This window comes from Salmo salar, chromosome 13 (assembly GCF_965601325.2).
Source record: "Salmo salar chromosome 13, fSalSal1, whole genome shotgun sequence".
Taxonomy (NCBI): domain Eukaryota; kingdom Metazoa; phylum Chordata; class Actinopteri; order Salmoniformes; family Salmonidae; genus Salmo; species Salmo salar.
Genome location: NC_138303.1, coordinates 36,612,743 through 36,632,970, shown reverse-complemented (window position 1 = coordinate 36,632,970; position 20,228 = coordinate 36,612,743). Strand labels below are relative to the sequence as shown.

The window sequence follows — 20,228 nt, the reverse complement described above, 5'->3', positions numbered from 1 at the left end:
GGCCCTCCCTCCCAGTCGGTCTGATTCACCCACTGCCCAGGAGTATAGTGAGTGTGTCCACTGAGTGTGTCCAGTCTCCAGTGAGGCTCTGGCTGGGTGCTGTTCTGAGAGGAGGCATATTGCATGCAGGCACCATGCCGTGCCACTGCCAGAGTTAGCGGCAGGCACTAGAGGATTATTACTGACGACAGGGGCATTCAATGTGTAGCAGGCCGACTGAGGCCTGAGCTGATGCTGTCTTGTCTCTCTGGGTTCAGCACCAGTTTAGAGGCAGCAGGCAACTATGGGGCAGCTATGGGGGAGGCATTGCTCACTGTGCCTCACAGTGCAGTTCTCAGAGTGCTGCTGTGTGGCGTTCATTAAGGACTGAGGGTGTCACACCAGCTTAGGTCCCCTGTCCCCTCTCGCCCGGGCTTCCTGCTGCTGTGGACCAGCGCTTCTGCTTTTCAAGACTCTTTTTGACTGAGGATCAGACCTTATTCTCCTCAATATGGCAAGTCTGATTGCGACATGTTTTCTAATGCATTCTGATATCTCACAAACAGAGGCATTCATCCAAAGTAACCCTAATTGGCTTAAATGTATACAGATTGGTGGGTATTGAACTATTTTGGAGACCAGTCCACTTAATTTACCATTGGATGAATACCAGGCCCAGACTTAGGACCCAGAGTTCCAACGAGAGCCAAAGAGCAAGAGATGCATTTAAAAAATAGCACTGCTACATGGCATTGCAATTCTAAAATACATCTCCAGTCCTCCTACCTTCCCATGCTGAGGTAACCTAGACATGGAGGCGGTTCTGTTTGATCTGGGAAGGGATAGAAGCTTTAAGCCCTTTCTGTGTGAGGTGTCCTTCTTTAAAAAGATTTTAATCTCAACAGGAATGTCCGGCCAAATAGAGGTCATGGCTGCCAGAGCAGCCAGCAGACAATAGCAAGCAGTTGGTTGCGAACCTGAGAGGAATTCTGGTGAGGATTTGTTTCTCCTGGGCCTAGACTCATCTCAGTAAGCATTAGGAGGCAGGGTGCTGACTGAAAGAGCAATGACACAAAATGATACATGATTCAACTACAAGAAGGGGTGTGGCTCTGTGTGAAACAAACTATGGGAATAGCTTTAGTCTTAGGGGTTATTAAAGTATACTTTATGTAAATCAATGTCAATGTCATGTAATGCAATGTATGTAAACTGCAATAAGAGAATAATATGTAATATTTGTAATTATCTGTAGCAGTAGTCGAACCTGAGGTGCAAAACTTCCTATTCTTCGTGAAGGGTTCACAAATTATACAAGTCAAATATTTCCCTCCTTGAGAAAACACTGATTTGTGGCATGCCCTCCCTAAGAGGAAACATACCTCCCTTTATTTCCGCTATGGTTAAATTGTCAAGCTTTGCCCCATATTTCCTCTTAATCTCACTTTGACAATTTAAAAGCTGAGCGCAGCGTGCATGCCTATCACTGGCTCTGAGAGAGGATGAGTCTGCCCCCTTCCTCCACCCTCTTCCTGCCTTCCTTCCCTCGCATTTTTATCAGATTGGTTTATCTAATTTTCCAGTAAATGCTTGAAATGTATTCCTTCATACCTTCTCCCCATAAACGTTAGATAAAAATGAATAGCTCGGCACTAACTGCCTTCACACCCTCGCTCCATTCCGATACACATTTGGGGGGGCAGGAGGGGAGAATGTCTTTCACCTCTAGAAGGATGACAAACACTTATTCAGCAACAAGGTAGAAGCCAAGACCTTTCCAACCTACCTATGAGGGATGAGGCCTTTAAATTCATACAGGGTTGAGACAGACATCTTTAAGCCAGTATGATAATAGCTGCACACATCAGGATAGGTTAGGTTTAAGGAAAGCGTTTAGTTTGTGAGCAATCCTGCATTCAAGCTGAAGTGGTCATCAAAGGCGCTCTCTATCATAGTACCCAAAATGTTGAGAGTTTAATCAGAGGGGGAGAAAAACAACAAGGTTGCATTACGCATGCTGAACCAGCGCCAGAAATATGCAGAGAATTGATGAGGTGTCACTTTCGCTAAGAGTCACACAATCGCTGCCGACAAGAGACTGTAATCCCCTCCCTCCCCGCCTGCCACCAACGAGCCACAGCACAGAAAGAGACAGAGACGCTGGTTCCCTTCGCACGGCGCACATGAAAGAGAAACGCCCTTGATTTTAGGGAAGGTTGCCTATCTCCCTCCGTCTTCTCAACCCTGGAAAGTAGTGCTCTCCTAACACACAACGTGCAACATAATTAGGTATGATGCTCTCTTTGCTTGTGGTATTGGAAAACCTGACATGAGGTACCTTACCTACCACATTAATCCTATAACAAACATGGCAATATATTGTGCTCTCTTAAAGTAACATCAGAAACACAACGGTGTCTGTTTATTAAATGTGCTTGCATTGATGAAAGCAATTTCAAAATCCATTAATTCATTTAGACGGCTAGGAGAACTCTGCAGGTCAGACAGGAGAAACAAGCTAAAACAGTAGCCTCAATTAGAAAACATGCTAGCGGATTATTTTATACTTGTTCATAACATGGCAAGGAAACAAAAGTGAGGCAGACTGAGAGAATGATAGATAGAGATAATGTCTAATACAGAGATTATATTGTGTATGTTAATTCATGAGTAGACCTATTCAAATCAGCACTGCAACAATTAGGTTACTCCAAAGGGCTAAGGGATTAGGCTAATACAAAACAAATCATCTAAAACAGCAACAAAGACATTAGAAGTAAGGACTTCACATGTAAATAAAAGTGACATCACTAATTTCAACACCACCCATATTTTGTCTTGAGGTACGGATCACATTAATAATTTACCATCATGTTTGCTCTGATGCTTACACTTGTTTTTCACTCAATCGGAAAACCAATGACGACAGTATTTCTGGCCCAAATTTGTTAATCAAAAGTACGGGTGGCTGGGTTTGGCACATTGCTTTAATTTCTTGTCATTATTAGTGGCAGTGACTTTGATCAAATCTTCGCGCATATAATTCGATTAATTCACTCATTAACAACTAATTATCTCAATATCGAATTTCAATAAAGCCATAGGATCATTGATCTGAACTGATCTGCACCCCGAGGAAAAGTGGTGACAAAATTCTGACAAATTCTCTCAAATCTTGAGGCTTGACTGTAATACCAAAAACGGCTTCCTTCCCTCTCTGTCTCTATCTTGGCATTGTCATTCATTCTTTATACAGCATATTCAAGCACAAAGACTTGTCACTACATCACTTCACTTTTGAAGGATCAAAATGCCTTTCTATTTCATAAATGCACCTTTAAGAGAAGATGGTTGACTATTTGTCACTCCAGAGGTTTGGCGGACCTGAGTTGATGTGGGAGTGACAGGTGAGCTATGACAGTGGGGCTCAGACCATCAGAAGGTCTCTCAACCAATCACTTTGCTCCGCACTATTTTCTTTTAAAAAGTTACACACTTAAAATGTAATTAATGAAAGGGGAAAGAAACACTTTTAGCTAATAACTTTAGAATTATACAAATAAAACAGTGCTGCTTTTCTTTGCCTTGGCTCCTCTGACGATTCCGCTGCCTGTCGGTTAATGTGTTCAAACCACAACGTTTGCTTCATTGGGATCAATTGTATTAAGAACTCAGCGATGCCTTCCCCGGCAGCAGCTTTTGAATTTCCTTAGAGAAACTTCTGCAATTGCAATCATTCAAAATCCCTCCAGCTTCAGGCAGCAAACTAAATAATGTTTAGTTCCAGTCTCTCTGCTAGTCTCCACGTATGTAGACAAGAGAGACAATCCATACAACAAAAACAGATCATGACAAATAAAATGTGAAGATCAAGCAATACACTGTCTCACTTGCATAACATTTTAAAGTGGCTGCACTGGAAATAAATGAAATAATGTAAAATGGCTGGCCTATAGGTCAAGGACAAATGGCTTCTGTGATTCATTTTCACACGGCATACAAATAATAACATTTTGCACTTTCATTTTCTGCGACAGAAAGCTAAACGAATTGTTATCTTTTCTTATTGGTATGATACAATATATGAAATGTGAAACACCTCCAGGCTCTTATGCAGCCTATGTTAAATACTTTGTTATGTTGAAATTATGAGTTCTACATAATGCTGGATGAATACGTTGTGGAATATGCAGCCCTACTGAACAGGAACTCGTGTGATCGACGGTTACATTTATGGTTTAGGCTATACAGGGATTCCTTTAATTAAGAATGGAAAGTGTAAAATTAAACATAAGCAAAGCGATAAGACACATCCAATTTGATCCAGCTCTTATTCCACGGATACATACACTACATGGATACACTACACTACAAAAGTATGTGGACACCTTCAAATTAGTGGATTCGGTTATTTCAGCCACACCCGTTGCTGACAGGTGTATAAAATCAAGCACACAGCCATGCAATCTCCATAGACAAACACTGACAGTAGAATGGCCCGTACTGAAGAGTTCAGTGACTTTCAACGTGGCACCGTCATAGGATGCCACCTTTCCAACAATTCAAATTTCTGCCCAGGTCAACTGTGAGTGTTGTTATTGTGAAGTAGAAATGTCTAGGAGCAACAACGGCTCAGCCACAAAGTGGTAGGCCACACAAGCTCACAGAACGGGCCTGCCAAGTGCTGAAGCGCATAAAAATCATCTGTCCTCAGTTTCAGCACTCACTACTGAGTTCCAAACTGCATTTGGAAGCAACGTCAGCACAATAACTGTTCGTCGGGAGCTTCATGAAATGGGTTTCCATGGCCGAGGAGCCGCACACAAGCCTAAGATCACCATGTGCAATGCCAAGCATCGGCTGTAGTGGTGTAAAGCTCGCCTCCATTGGACTCCGGAAAAGTGGAAACACGTTCTCTGGAGTGATGAATCATGCTTTACCATCTGGCAGTACGACGTACAAATCTGGGTTTGGCGGATGCCAGGAGAACACTACCTGCCCCAATGCATAGTGCCAACTGTAAAGTTTGGTGGAGGAGGAATAATAGTCTGGGGCTGTTTCTCATGGTTCGGGCTAGGCCCTTTAGTTCCAGTGAAGGGAAATCTTAATGCTACAGCATTCAATGTCATTCTAGACGATTCTGTGCTTCCAACTTTGTGGCAACAGTTTGGGGAAGGCCTTTCCTGTCTCAACATGACAATGCCCCAATGCAAAATGCGAGGTCCATACAGTTTGTCGAGATTGGTGTGGAAGAGCTTGACTGGCCTGCACAAAGCCCTGACCGCAACCCCATCGAACACCTTTGGGATGAATTGGAACGCCGACTGCGAGCCAGGCCTAATCACCCAACATCAGTGCCCGACCTACCACTAATGCTCTTGTGGCTGAATGAAGTCCCCACAGCAATGTTCCAACATCTAGTGGAAAGCTTTGCAGAAGAGTGGAGGCTGTTATAGCAGCAAAGGGGGGACCAATTCCATATTAATGTCCATGATTTTGGAATGAAATGTTCGAGGAGCATACTTTTGGCCATGTACGTGGAAATAGACTGTTGCAGGTTCTTATGTGCGTAGGTTGAGTGCTTTATTCAGCCAGTGAGCATCATGGTACGTTCAAAGATCATACTATTTTTAAGGAGCTCAATGACACTGTGCTCACAATGCAGAAGAAACCTTCAATTAGGATCTGCCGAGAACATCATGCTCTCCATATTCCTTTCTACAGCAGCCAAACAGTACAGAGCCTCTAGACAAATTAAGACAATTAATATTTTACAGTGGCTTCAAAATGAATGCTAATGTGCTTTAGGAATACAGGGCTCTGGGCATGTACATTATGAAAATCACAAGCTTAACTGTTAAAATGTTTGTGTTCTGTGACATGCTACATTTTTTATCATACATTTTTCCTCTATGTCTTACTATTGGCCGCTAGACTGGAGGGCCAAACAAAAAAACTGGAAATGGGAAGCTAAGCAACAGGAACAAATCAAGTTGAAAATGTAGTGAATATAATTCTATCAGCTGCAAAAGCGGTGTTGATGTTGGAACCTAAATAAATATAAGCATGTGATTCTACACATAAGACAATTTAGATAGACCATTTTGAGATAATATGTACTTTGTCAGCATAAACAAAATAGATTTAACAATGGAAGCATGAGTTTTTACTCACCAAAGTAACAACATAGTGTGGTCAAACACTTGTAGTCACAATCTGGTTACCTATAACTACAAACATAGTTATGTTTTGGGGTTTTTATATATTTATTAACTTATTTCCGGATATCTTCTAAACTACCCACAATGACTATTTCTCAACGTCATATGGAGAATCTACTCCATGTTAGCAAGCTCGCTATTGGATTAGCTGACTCTCCCTCGGCTGGTGAAACGGCCTCTCCCTCTGAAGTGCCTTCTTGGCTTTTCTTTGGTAGCTAACTCAGCCGTCAATCGTTAAGTCTCCACTCTCTGTACTTTATATCTGCTGGCTTATTTTGTGTTCTGTGGATTCCTGCCTTTGGTAGACTAGTTGGTGTTGTTCTCTGGCTTACTACTTAGCTATGTCAACCGTGGTGGTTGGCTAGCAAGGCTAGTTAGTTATTTTAGCCTGCTAGCTAGACTAGCTAGCTAACTTTAGCTAGCCGGCTTGCTTGCTGGCTAAGATAACTGCATATGCCGGTAACGTTATTTGATAACTGGTTAGATGGTGTCATATTTCGAAAACTTTGGATTACTTTATGTAGCTGTAAACTAGGTGTTGATAGCAACTCATGCAGTCATGGAAAGTTAACAGGCTGGTAGGTCTAACGTTAGCAGGCTAGTAGGGCTAACACTCGCAGGCTAGTTGGCTAGCAACCTTGCAAGATGATTTGAAACAGTAAATTCATCAATTTTTGCTTTTAAGTTGGCACATTCTTTTAATTAAAACCAGTAGCAATGGGCCTCCTGAGTGGCGCAGCGGTCTAAGGACTGCATTGAGGCGGTGCTTGAGGCGTCACTACAGACCCGGGTTCGATCCCAGGCTGTGTCACATCTGGCCGTGACCGGGAGTCCCATAGGGCGGTGCACAATTGGCCCAGCGTCGTCCAGGTTAGGGGAGGGTTTGGCCAGGGGGTCTTTACTTGGTTCATCGCGCTCTAGTGACTCCTTGTGGCGGGCCGGGTGCCTGCAGGCTGACTTCGGTCGTCAGTTGAACGGTGTTTCCTCCGACACATTGGCTTCCGGTAAGCAGGCTGGTGTTAAGAAGCGCGGTTCGGCGGGTCATGTTTCAGAGGACGCATGACTTGACTTTCGCCTCTTCCGAGCTTGTTGGGGAGTTGCAGCGATTAGACAAGATCGAAATAAAAATAAATAAACAGTAGTCATGAGTGCAAACGATTTGGTTTAATTTGAAGTTGTACATTTGAAGTTATTTTTGTTGGAGTTTACATTATATGGAATAGGCTGGCTTGCCAGAAGATACTGACCCTACCATTACGCTTGTTTACAATGAGCTGCACTGGGGTCGGAACACAATCATGGTTACATTAAGACACCATGGAGTCGGCACGTGATATGGGTCGGAAAACATACCTCAATGCAAGGATGGGATGTGCCACTGTACTCCAACTTTTATCTTTATCCACACTGATACATCGAGAAGATTGAAATACTGCTCGTTTTTCCAGAAAACTGAACTTTTCACCCTCATACTAGTTGCAGTAGCCAACACAGCCATTTTGGAATGTCAGTGTCAGCCAATCAGCTTATTTTTTGTTCAACGTGACGTGCCATTCCATAACAGCTGCTGTGACTACTGCTAGATAGCATGAGGACGAAAAGGGCAGTTTTCCAGGAAAACTAGTAGCATTACAATCTTCTTGATGGAGCAGTGTGGATTAGGTTTGTGAACTTTAAACGTTAAACTGTTTAAACGAAATTGGGATCCTTAATGTTAAGAAAAATCCCTAAACAAATTTTTTTTTCCCCCACAAAATGTTAATCACAGTGCAGTTATCACAAAACATATTATTTTCTGTGTTATAGCCTAACTAGTCGACAGGCTATAAAGGCCTGGGGAAAGTTGTTTATTTAAATAAAACCAGAGAGGAAGAGACAAACTTTAGGCTACTTTGGTGAATTTGCAAGACATATGCACACCAGGCTTTTTCTGCCTGCCCACTCCTTTCTCTCCTTCCGTTGTGTCACTTAGGGTGTATTCAATACGCCGATTCTGTTACAAAACATTTCTTAAATGGAAGCAAATGCAATGAAACAGGAAGGGACTTAACTGAATTTGTCCAATAAAAACTCTTGTTTTAGTTGCAAAACGGAACTGTTTGGACTAATGATTACACCCTGCTCTTTCTCTTATCTAATGATGTGAGTTTGTTCAGTCTTCGATCTGTAGCATGTAGAACATCCTAGCCTATTCATTGATGATAGGCCCTCCTTTACTGAAGTTGCGAGACATTGCAAGCCAAGAAATTACGAGATACACCATTCCATTGCGAGATACAGCTTTTGATTGCTTTTTAATAGGCCTAGTACACATTTCTGACTGTATGCCTGGTGGCCGACTTGCCTATACTGTGCCCATACCCTCTCTCTCTGTTCCTCGCTAACTCGCTATGAAAGACGCAAGTGTCTCGGAAGTACGCCAACTAATCAGTCTTCTCAATTCCAAAAATACTGAATCTTAGGTGTCGATTCCTTGCAGAATCGAATCTTGACACTCAGAAACGGGAGTCAACACCGGGAGTCCATGTGCTAGAGTCGAGGAATAAATTATTTTGGAATCAACTCTCCACCACTACATCGTCGTCATTAAAAGTTGGAAAAATGTCAGAGAAAGGCAAGCGACAGCAGCAAAGTCCTGTATGGCAATACTTTAAACAGTTAAATGAGAAGGAAATGCAAACTTTGCGAGGTGGAATTGAGATACAGTAACGGTAGTACAGGTGCAATGCTAACCATCTGAAAGGGACGCACCGTGAGACCCGAACTGTTGCAGGCAGCAGCACAGCTGCATTATGAATTCATGTGGAAAATGTTTCTTATCGTTTTAATGGAAAACTGCAAAACAAAATTGCTGTTTAAATGTTAAGAACATTTGTCCATTTGTCACATCCTTAGTGTGGACAAAGGTACAATTTGGAGTAGTGGCATATCCCATCCTTGCAGTGAGGTACGTTTTCTAACCTATATCTCATGCCGGCTCCACAGTGTCTTAATGTAACCAAGATTGCTTTCCGACCCCAGTGCAGCTCAGTGTAAACAAGCGTAACGGTAGGGTTTGTATGTTCTGGCATGCTTGCCGGGTCCTCCATATTATGTCACATGCCGCAAAAACAATTTCCGGCATGACTTCGGGATTCTCATGCTGCCAAACATACCCTCGTAAAACTGACCATCCTACCAATCCTCGACTTCGGTGATGTCATCTATAAAATAGCCTCCAACACTCTACTCAACAAACTGGATGCAGTCTATCACAGTGCCATCCGTTTTGTCACCAAAGCCCCATACACTACCCACCATTGCGACCTGAACGCTCTCGTTGGTTGGCCCTCGCTTCATACTCATCGCCAAACCCACTGGCTACAGGTTATCTACAATACTCTGCTAGGTAAAGCCCCGCCTTATCTCAGCTCACTGGTCACCATAGCAGCACCCACTCGTAGCAAGCGCTCCAGCAGGTATATCTCACTGGTCACCCCCAAAGCCAATTCCTCCTTTGGTCGTCTTTCCTTCCAGTTCTCTGCTGTCAATGACTGGAACGAACTGCAAAAATCTCTGAAGCTGGAGACTCATATCTCCCTCACTAGCTTTAAGCACCAGCTGTCAGAGCAGTTCACAGATCACTGCACCTGTATATAGCCCATCTGTAAACAGCCCATCTATCTACCTACCTCATCCCCATACTGTATTTATTTATTTATCTTGCTCCTTTGCACCCCAGTATCTCTACTTGCACATTCATCTTCTGCACATCTACCATTCCAGTGTTTAATTGCTATATTGTAATTACTTCGCCACCATGGCCTATTTATTACCTTAACTTACCTCTTTTGCACTCACTGTATGTAGACTTTTTGTTTTCTTTTGTTCTACTGTATTATTGACTGTATGTTTTGCTTATTCCATGTGTAACTCTGTGTTGTTGTGTGTCGAATTGCTATGCTTTATCTTGGCTAGGTCGCAGTTGCAAATGAGAACTTGTTCTCAACTAGCCTACCTGGTTAAATAAAGGTGAAATTAAAAAAAAATTAAATTAAAAATTCTGATAGGTTTGATGTAATAACACGAGAAATAGACACATTTGCTGTAATTTTTCATGTGGTTACATTTATGCTACCTACCCTTAAGAATTAACATAATGTGTTTTTACATTGTATCAAAAACATTTGCAAAGATAACCGCGAGGAGAAGAAGGGCCCATACCTCATTGGTGTTCCACCTGTGTCTCTCCTTTGGCAGCGACGAGCATTTTGGTAGACATTCAAGCAGCTTTTTGGGCAGGTATATTTTCAAATGTCCATGTTCATCTGCAAAAAGAGAAAGATGTGTGTAAGTGCATGCGTGCTCCTTTTGCTCCTTGTGAGACCTGAGGAATCAGAACTTTGTCAGAGACCGTGTTGAATTGGCCCAGTTTCAGAAGACAACGGTGGTGCCGTTATGGTACAACCCACCTCACCAGGTAATATCACAACAGTACAACAACAATCCATCTTTGGACAAAGGCAAAGCCCATTTCTGTTATCCTAAAAAGAACACAATGGCAAGTATGCCTAGAACAACACTGTCCTCTGTTTCAGTGATTCAAACTGCAAGCTAAAGTGGTACAACACTCTCACACAGGCCCAAATGCCAGCGGATGAGAAAAAAAGGAAATACAACTTGTTCTGTAGTGCAATTACAGCTGGGTTGTATATCAAATGCTTCCCTGGCCTGATCCCTGCCTCATCTTACTCTCTCCACAGTTTCAAAGGGCATGGCAGCACAGTCAAATCACTGTCATTCACCCTCATTGTTCTGAAGCAGACTTTCTAAATTACAACAACACTGTCTGTAGAGGTAGCCTATCTGGGAATCAGCTTCAATTACACACAACTTGTTATTATCTGTCGATTATATGTCCGTCTCCCATAACTTTACATTTGACATCAATATTTCCATATCCACAAAGAGAACCATGGGGCCTAATGCACAAAATGTAAACGCCCAATCACACTACTCTGTCTATGATGTGAGAAGCTGTAGGCCTTCATGCCTTGAATACCATAATTATGTGAATTATTCAAAGAAAGTAACCATGTAAAGCCCATTGCTTTACCTGGTTACACTACATGTTACATTTCACAATCATATCACATGGATAATGTAGCAAATTCAGTGCAGAGTAGACATACTTAGATACAATCATGCATTAGGCCCATGCTATTCAAGGTCCTATTGTTCATTCAAATTATATTGCTTCCTCATTCCTGCTATTCAAATACACAGATGGCATTTCATCCAACACTTAGGTGTTTGCAAATGCTATTTGTCTGGAGACCACTGTGAATGTATGGTATTATGGTATTATGGGCAAAACTAATACGTGTTTGGGATGAATATTACAAGGAAATTAAAATAAAATAAATTGTAAGCAACACACGGCTACGAGAAAATGTATGCATCCATAGCTTTTGCAATTTACATCCTAAATTAGCATAGCTCATTCCCAACCAACAGCTTATCATTAGGAGTGGGTTTAAACAGAGAGAGGAGTTACTGTCTGCCAGTCATAATGGCATGACATCCTACAAGCAGACGGCCTTTCAAAGAATGGAAGCAATGCTACTGTACTGTACAACGCACTAACCTTGGCTACTATGTAAATCAAGTTTTCTGAATAATTATTTGTTAGGAGAGAAATTCACACTGAATAATGATGTGTTACAAACAAAACGAACATGATCCATTGTAGACAGTGTTATGTTTTATAGGACTACATTTTGGCTATGGGCCTAAAGAATAATTTTCTTTCACAGCTTTACAATCTCCTACTAAAGTCACCCATCAAGACAAATCTGCTATAAAAATTGCATTGTTTCCCGCTGAATTTGATTATTTTACTGGTGAGTGTGATAATGTGCATTATCATGCATTATACTATTTCCAATTACCATTATACACTACATGACTAAACGTATGTGGACACTTACTCGTCAAACATCTCATTCCAAAATCATGGCCATTAATATGGAGTTGGTCCCCCCTTTGCTGCTATAACAGCTCCCACTCTTCTTGGAAGGCTTTCCACTAGATGTTGGAATGTTGCTGTGGGGACTGGCTTCCATTCAGCCACAGGAGCATTATTGAGGTCGTGCACTGATGTTGGGCGATTAGGCCTGGCTCGCAGTCAGTGTTCCAATTCAACCCAAAGGCGTTTGATGGGGTTGAGGTCATGGCTCTGTGCAGGCCAGTCAAGTTCTTCCACACTGATCGCTTTGTGCCCTTGGGGCCCTGTCATGCTGAAACAGCAAAAGGCCTTTCCCAAACTGTTGCCACAAAGTTGGAAGCACAGAATCGTCTAGAATGTCATTGTATGGTGTAGCATTAAGATTTCCCTTCACTGGAACTAAGGGGCCTAGCCTGAACCATGAAAAACAGCCCCAGACCATTATTCCTCCCCCACCAAACATTCTCTTGGCATCCGCCAAACCCAGATTCGTCCGTCGGACTGCCAGATGGTGAAGCGTGAGTCATCACTCCAGAGAACGCGTTTCCACTGTTCCTAAGTCCAATGGTGGCGAGCTTTACACCACTACAGCTGAAGCTTGGCATTGCTCATGGTGAACTTAGGCTTGTGTGCGGCTGCTCGGCATGGAAACCCATTTCATGAAGCTCCCGACGAACAGTTCTTGTGCTGACGTTGCTTTCAAAGGCAGTTTAGGACTCGGTAGTGAGTGATCCAACTGAGGACAGACAGTTTTTACGCACTACTTACTCGGCAGTCCCGTTCTGTGAGCTTGTGTGGCTGAGCCGTTGTTGCTCCTAGACGTTTCCACTTCACAATAACAGCGCTTACAGTTGACCCGGGCAGCTCTCTCAGGGCAGAAATTTGACAAACTGACTTGTTGGAAAGGTGGCATCCTATGATGGTGCCACGTTGAAAGTCACTGAGCTCTTCAGTAAGGCCATTCTACTGCCAATGTTTGTCTATGGAGATTGCATGGCTGTGTGCTTTTTTTTCTCTCTCGATTTTATACACCTGTCAGTAACGGGTGTGACTGAAATTGACAAATCCACTCATTTGAAGAGGTGTCCACATACTTTATTATATAGTGTAGTTGTGTATTTGTTTGTAAAAGAAATGTGAAAGAATGTCTATCTAATTTGTCTAATTTTAAGGTGTCTTTTTAGTAGAAGGATAATAATAGACCCTTATAATAGAACCTTTCTGATCTGGTATTAATTAAAGCAACCGCACTTGCTTTTGAGAGCGTTTCAGTGGAAATCATCTTTAGTAGCAGGGGTATAGCATCTTTCTCTGATTGTTATCCTCCGACTAAAGTCACTGGTGACCCATCATGGCACATCTGCTGAAAACATTGCATTCTTTCTTGCTAAATGTATTACAGGGCTATTAATGGATGAATTCTTAACATTCTATAAATTCTGGTGAGCCCATGCACAGAGAGCCCATGGCAAATACTTCTGATTTTAAGTACAGAACCTCCATTCCAGTCGTGCACTAGGCCTATGTCAAGAGACCTATTGAAAGGGAACAGAATATATAGGTCTAGTAAGCCCTAGCTTGTAGAATCCCACCATTCATTCACATGGTACAAACAAACTGCTGTTCCAGCCACCTGATCAGGGAGGGAGAGAAACATCAGAGCCATGTTTAGTGTTGCTCCCACAGGGAGCAGGTAGTAGAGATAGATTCCTTAGCTGTTTGCTGCATCCAGCTGTACCTAGTAATTCTGCGTGTGTAAACTATTTTTAGATGAGCTGAGCTGAACAGGTATCTGTAATCATTCGCTTCGCCCAATTAACAAGCCCATGCAGCATCTGCTTATAGGTACCACCAAAGTGGTGTTATTGTTGTCATCAGAGGCAAACAGGATAGAGCTAAATGATCAGCGATGTACCAGGGTCATGGCTAGAAAGGATCCAGATTTTGTCAAATTAAAGTCAGATTTGACTTTTTGTAGCAGGTTAGGAGAACTTACGCAGAGGTTAGGATAATTAACATAGCAGTTCAGAAGAATTAGGTTAAGGTTAGGAAAAGGGTTAGGGTTAGCTTAAATGCAAAAAAAATCTACTTTTGACTTTAATTTGACAAAAGTTGGATCCCTTCTAGCCATGACCATGCACCAGGGAGGGAAATGAGAGGGAAAACATGGGCAAATTAGGAACAACAAGGAAATGGGCAATAAGGTAAAAAATAACACACAAACATCTAACAAAACAAAAAGAGAAGTACATAACGAAAAGGGCAAAACATGATTGACTTATTAAATGTTTTGCTTTTTAAGACTAGACCAATTAGCTATTGTTGGACTAATTATATTTTCTAACTTTTTTCTAACTGTGGATTGGCTTTCAGCATACATTGCATACTCTGCCTGCAGAATGTTCACTGTCCACTGAGTCCAGGCTCCAGCATTAAAGGTGATGTTTCAAGGCAGAGCGAACCACACTCAGATATTAACCCGTTGTGTCCAGGGCAAGCCTTGGCCATCTCTCACCTTCCTCCCTACAGTACACACAGAGCCCACTAACCTAGCCAGCCTATCCCTCACACCCTCAGATGAAATCATCGAGGGGAGATATCATCATCAGTCCCATTCATTATTATTTTATTAACTGTTTGTACAATTTGGTTATAAGGATGTAGCATATAATATGCATGCAACTTAAGTAAAAAACGTATTGGGTAAAGTTTAAAAAGCTCAGAGTAGAGCAAATCTTGTGTTTCAGATATGGCTTCTACGTTCCAGATTTGTTCACTGTCTACCTCTTGATCACCGTAGGAGGGCCATGTTCTCCGCTTCTCACACTGTCAAGCTCACGTCCTGTTATTAGGCTCAGACTGGCTCTCTGTTCGGAGAACACAGAACGAACCACAGAACCTGTTTTAAAATGCTAAACTGAAGCATATTTTCTCCCATTTATTAAGCCCACATTGTCAATTTGTTCCCATGTTATTTCAGCCATCCTCTGATTTTCTCCACTGGGCTTTTCCACAGCTGTGGAGGAGGAGAAGGGGTTCCTTTGAAAGCTTTAGTTCAAACAGAGTTTTGCTCACTAATAAAAGGTTTGTCAACTGTGCCGGTGAGACGAAAGGGAATCCACATATATATAGTAGGTGTGATAGATAGAGCCCCAGCCTGCTTCCACATGGGAATAGGTTGGATGCCAGACGCGCAACATAAGCCTTTGACAAACATCTGAAAGTCAGTGATTAATCTACATCTGAACCACAAATTACCAGAGACAAATTGCCTCTGAGGATGTTTATGCAGAAATTGAACATCTGCCAAATAGAGATGTTGTTAAAAAAAAAACACTTGTTGCTTAAAATAAATAAAATAGGGGGCGATAATTGAGTAAAAGAAAATATTCCACACAACAAACTATGTGACTGTTCTTTTCCAAATGAATACTTTTTAAAATATATGACTGTTTTTAAAACTGTCTTCTAGACCTAGGCCTAACCACCTTATAAAACGTGTATTTCTTATTTCTCATCTACTTTAAGGATAAATGAAATCTGAGACTGGAATTAGATGTTTATCAGATAGGCCAAGATGTTCATTAGATGAAATTATATTGAAATAGTGGTCTCCCTCTCCGTCTGAACATCGAAAGGGACATCCTGGGAAATCTGGGATTTATCTGCTTCTAATGAAATGAATCAGACAAGCTAGATGAAGGCTTTGCATTTTGATATACCATCCTGCATGCTAATCAATGTGCTGGTAATACAGTAGCATAGGCCTATGAGCGATTCCACACCAGGACAGCCCAAAAATATTTGAGGTATCTCAGATTGTTCTGGCAATGCTCACATTAATGTCACTGCTTTTTAATAAGCTTAATAGCTTCCGGGTATGCTGGGATAAGGACCAGAGCTACGGCAATCGGGCTGGCTTTGTAGTGCCTGTCCCGAATGGCTCGTTCATGTGAATGGACCATGTCAGTAGTGATGGGATTTTGTAAATGTGTTATATTGTTATATTGTATCATGAGAAAAGGATTGCAAAGGTGCAATGCATATAATTCATGATGTTTAGCTGAGTGGAAAATGTAGGCTTTGATGATGGTCATTTTTTAATTAATAAGTGTTTAGTATGTTCTGATGGGAGGGGCTTCCCCTACAAAAGGAGCCTCTCTTTCAGTTCAAAGGGGCGACCATTTTGGATTGAGCTGTTGATGGGGCAGCATTGTTTTAAGCTGTCAGGATGTATACTTTTGGTGGCAGTACTGTTGTTTTTCTTTCGGATTCACTATGTAAATAAACACCCTTGCACAGAAGTACCTTTGTGGCTCCGCCATCGTTTTATTTGATAGAGGTTAGGTTTTTCAGTTTAGCCTTCTGGTCTACTCTACGCGGCATAAGCTTATTAAAGAGCAGTGATACTATTAAGAGCAGTGTGCGGGTTCCTTCTATTTTCTCATCTTATTCAACTGTTACCATGTACCTGCAAAAAAGATAGCTCAGATGTGCGAGTGCCTTTTGAATTTTGAATGCTCACATTAATAAAAGTTCAGCAAAACAATCGCTGTGAAAATCTGACGTTCAATGCCAAAATGACAAGCACTATTGTGGTTGTCTATATCAGTGGTTCCCAAACTGTTGGGAGTGGAGTCGGCAGACTTTCAACTTACTCTTGAAGGTTGTAATAGTAGAATGGACAAGGTGCAATTTATAAATTGGGTAGTGCATCATCAGTTCCTCTTGTCATGTCAGTCATTGCAGACCTTAGAGAGATATTTATAAATTGTCAGAAATGTCCAGAACAACTAGCCCATGTCAGCTAACGTTTTTTGTTGTTGCTGTAAACCTGAACTGTTTGTGACATGAACAGAGCTTGTGCCCATAGAAATAGACGTGGTGAGTGCAGGCCCGTGTAGGGGGGCGTGGGATGTTCTACAATGCTGGAAGGGAGCCCCGAGTTAAAAGGTTTGGGAACCCCTGGTCTATAGTGTGGTTTCTAGCGTTTTTGGGGGGCTTTATAGCGCCTATGTGGCATGTTGATAATTTTTTCTTCATATGAATTAGCGTTTGAACGGTTTAAGCTACAAAATATTATGACCATATTCCTGAAAGCTACGACTCTCAGGAACATGTATGTCTATTTTCCTCTCTGATGCTAACAAGGACTCGTTAGAAGGGAGTGTGATAAAAAAAACACATTCAAAGCATACTTTCTACAGACGAATTTTGGCATTACCTGATTTGACATATCTTTGTGTTATTTATTGAGCTGCTTAGTTTTCAGATGATTTTAAAATGACCTAATTACTTTTAAGAGGCAGGTAGAAAAGGTTGCTGGATCGAATCCCTGAGCTGACAAGGTAAAAATCTGTTGTTCTGCCCCTGAACAAGGCAGTTAACCCACTGTTCCCCGGTAGGCCGTCATTGTAAATAAGAATTTGTTCTTAACTGACTTGCCTAGTTAAATAAAGGTTCCATTTTTTTTTTATTATTATTATTTAATAGTTGTTTAAATAAAATTTCCAAAATGGTGAGCGAGCATTGTGCCTTTTCCTTTTCAATGATTATATAAAATGTTGGTTGCACCTCGACGTTGGTTGAACACCCTTCACTTCTTTCCTAATTACTTTCATGAACATTTCATTAAAAACAAAATGTTTTATTGGTGTGTACGTTGCTTTTTTATACAGTTCTTTTCAATAATAATCTGCCCCCTTGCAATAACCCTTTTTTAATCTGAACCCTGTAAGAATATAGTTGAATAGCCCTGCTATAAGGACTATAATGACACCAAGATGATACAGCAGACACATAACGCCTTTTAAAAAAGGCCTAAAATGGCCACTTTCATCATGATTTTCTCAAAACCGGTTTGTGATACAAAGATAAAAAGCATGTCAAACATCCATCCTCCCAATTAAGTTTCTATGTGAAAATTAACAGAACAATTTGAGATACCGGGCTATCCTGGCTTAGAAACGCCTGTATCTCTTAAAGGCACAGTCTAATGCTGCACCATTGTGTCGGCAGCCTTCTATAGGTCTAATCAAGTCAACACATTTTTAAGGCTATGATGTAAGATATATCAGAAGGCATGGCTGATAACAGAAAGAGCTCACCAATTGGAACAACAATGGAAAACTGAACTAGAAGAGTCTAAGATCTAAGATGACCCCCGATGACTTTCTAAGCCAAACTGATGAGTAAGGCCTTTATCTGTCGATGTATACCTGCCGGTCTGTATCGACTGACGATTTTAGTTGCTAATACTCTCAGATTAAGGAACGCTCATCTACCAACAAATAAGCCTACAGAGTTAATTGTGTGTAAGATTACATAAATAGACTAGCCCTCAATAGACACCTATCGGGAATATTATGAAATATATTTGTTTCCACCACCCTACAGAATTGCATCATTATGAGAAACAACCACGATCCTGTTTTGCAAATCAAATCAATGTTTGTCTGATTTTATGCAGGTATGATTATTATAGCCCACAAAATAAACTATCCCATCTGGCTAACAACAAGCAATTGGTTGTAAAACACAAGTGCAACACAGGCTAAAACATGAGCTTGTTATATCAGAACCCAGCTAGCACATTTGGTTCTTTGGAAGTTGTTGGAACATACGTTTTTGGTTTCCCATTGGCCCTTGGAACGAAGCCCTAAGTTTTTTTAACGTTCTGAGAAAGGAAGTTCTGGGAACATTCATTTTTATGTTGCAGCGAGGTTCTGAGAACATTTTACTATAGTTCCCTGAAAGTTTTCCTGGGAGGTTTTAATAACGTTCTGAGAATAGAAATTCTAGGTTATTTTATGGTAATTAAATAACGTTCTGAGATCATGTTTATATAAAACTTTGAATAACACTGCTAGCTTAGTTTGGGTTAACTGTTTAGAACTCCAAGCATGTGATTGCATTATTCATGCAATCACATTAACCTTTTTATTGTGGCACGGCGTCAATGAGATTCAAACCTATAATCTTCTGTTCCCTATCCATTGCGCCACCAGGATGGAGCTAGCATGTCATGTTTTTTTTTAGCTCATACAAAGCTGTTTATTTTAGTCTATTCAAACAAACCCCATTTCAAAGGAAAACAAGCACTCATTAAGATCACGTGTGGCCAATTAGTGGGCGCGGTCAACACACCTGAACACACTTAACAAGATAGAGGAGAGAGAGTTTGTTGATGCTAATAAAGGAATGTACAGGTTTTTAAATAACATTCTTAGAACGTTCTCTGAATGTTACAAAAGGTTTCTTGTGTTTTTTATTGAAAGTTTTCGTAATGTTCTCTGAACAATTTGAGAACATGACTTTAAATAGAACCAGGAGGAGACCTGTAGGAAACGTGATGCTGAAGTACTGAAATTCCCACAGAAGGTTGTTTCTTAACATTCTCTGAACTATTTGAGAACTTTCCCAATGTCAAACCAGTTAGAGAGCGTTCCTAGAACATTACCAAAATGTAAATTAAATGTAACCATGTTTGAACTTTAAGGAAACTTTCTGTTAAGTAATGAAATGAACGTTCTTTTGTCAAGTTACTTAAATGTGCTGACAATGTTCCAAAGTCAAGCAACTATCCTGTACCATTACCATAGGTCAACCACGCTCTCACGAAGCACTAAGAAACATATGGTTCTCAGAACGTTATGTGCTAGCTGGGAAGGTGCTGAGTTGAGCTGGGCTGAGTTGAGCTGGGCTGAGCAGGGCTGGGCTGGTGGGCAGCCAATTATTGCCCTGGTGATAATAAAGGAGCTGTCTAAGAGAAAGTTTGCCTAGGGCCTAGCCACCTACAGTACCACCCGACTACTCAGGTGATTTGGGCTCCTCCAAAAGCCAGTAAGGGGCCTATAAAATCTGCTGTTCTATGCCTACTACAGGGCCTGTTTTTGATGAGCACACTGTCAAGCCTATTTCTATTCCTTGGTAGTAGGGACTTGGGAGGGGATAAAGCATGCCTTTTCATGAGTCAGAACACCCTCAATCAAATAGACCCCAACAATATATATTCCTCTGTGCTGATCTTTGGATTATCACTG

The 20,228-nt window shown here is 41.4% G+C and overlaps 1 protein-coding gene across 6 annotated transcripts in view; it reads right to left on the bottom strand.

The window, feature by feature from the left end:
• LOC106567259 (calmodulin-binding transcription activator 1) overlaps positions 1 to 20,228 on the bottom strand; it is a 493,378-nt gene that overhangs the window by 461,227 nt on the left and 11,923 nt on the right. For all 6 annotated transcript variants that reach the window (XM_014136342.3, XM_014136343.3, XM_014136344.3 and 3 more), the window contains one exon: positions 10,404 to 10,507. In XM_014136342.3, the coding sequence (XP_013991817.1) occupies positions 10,404 to 10,507 (104 nt within the window). The remainder of the gene's footprint in view (positions 1 to 10,403; positions 10,508 to 20,228) is intronic.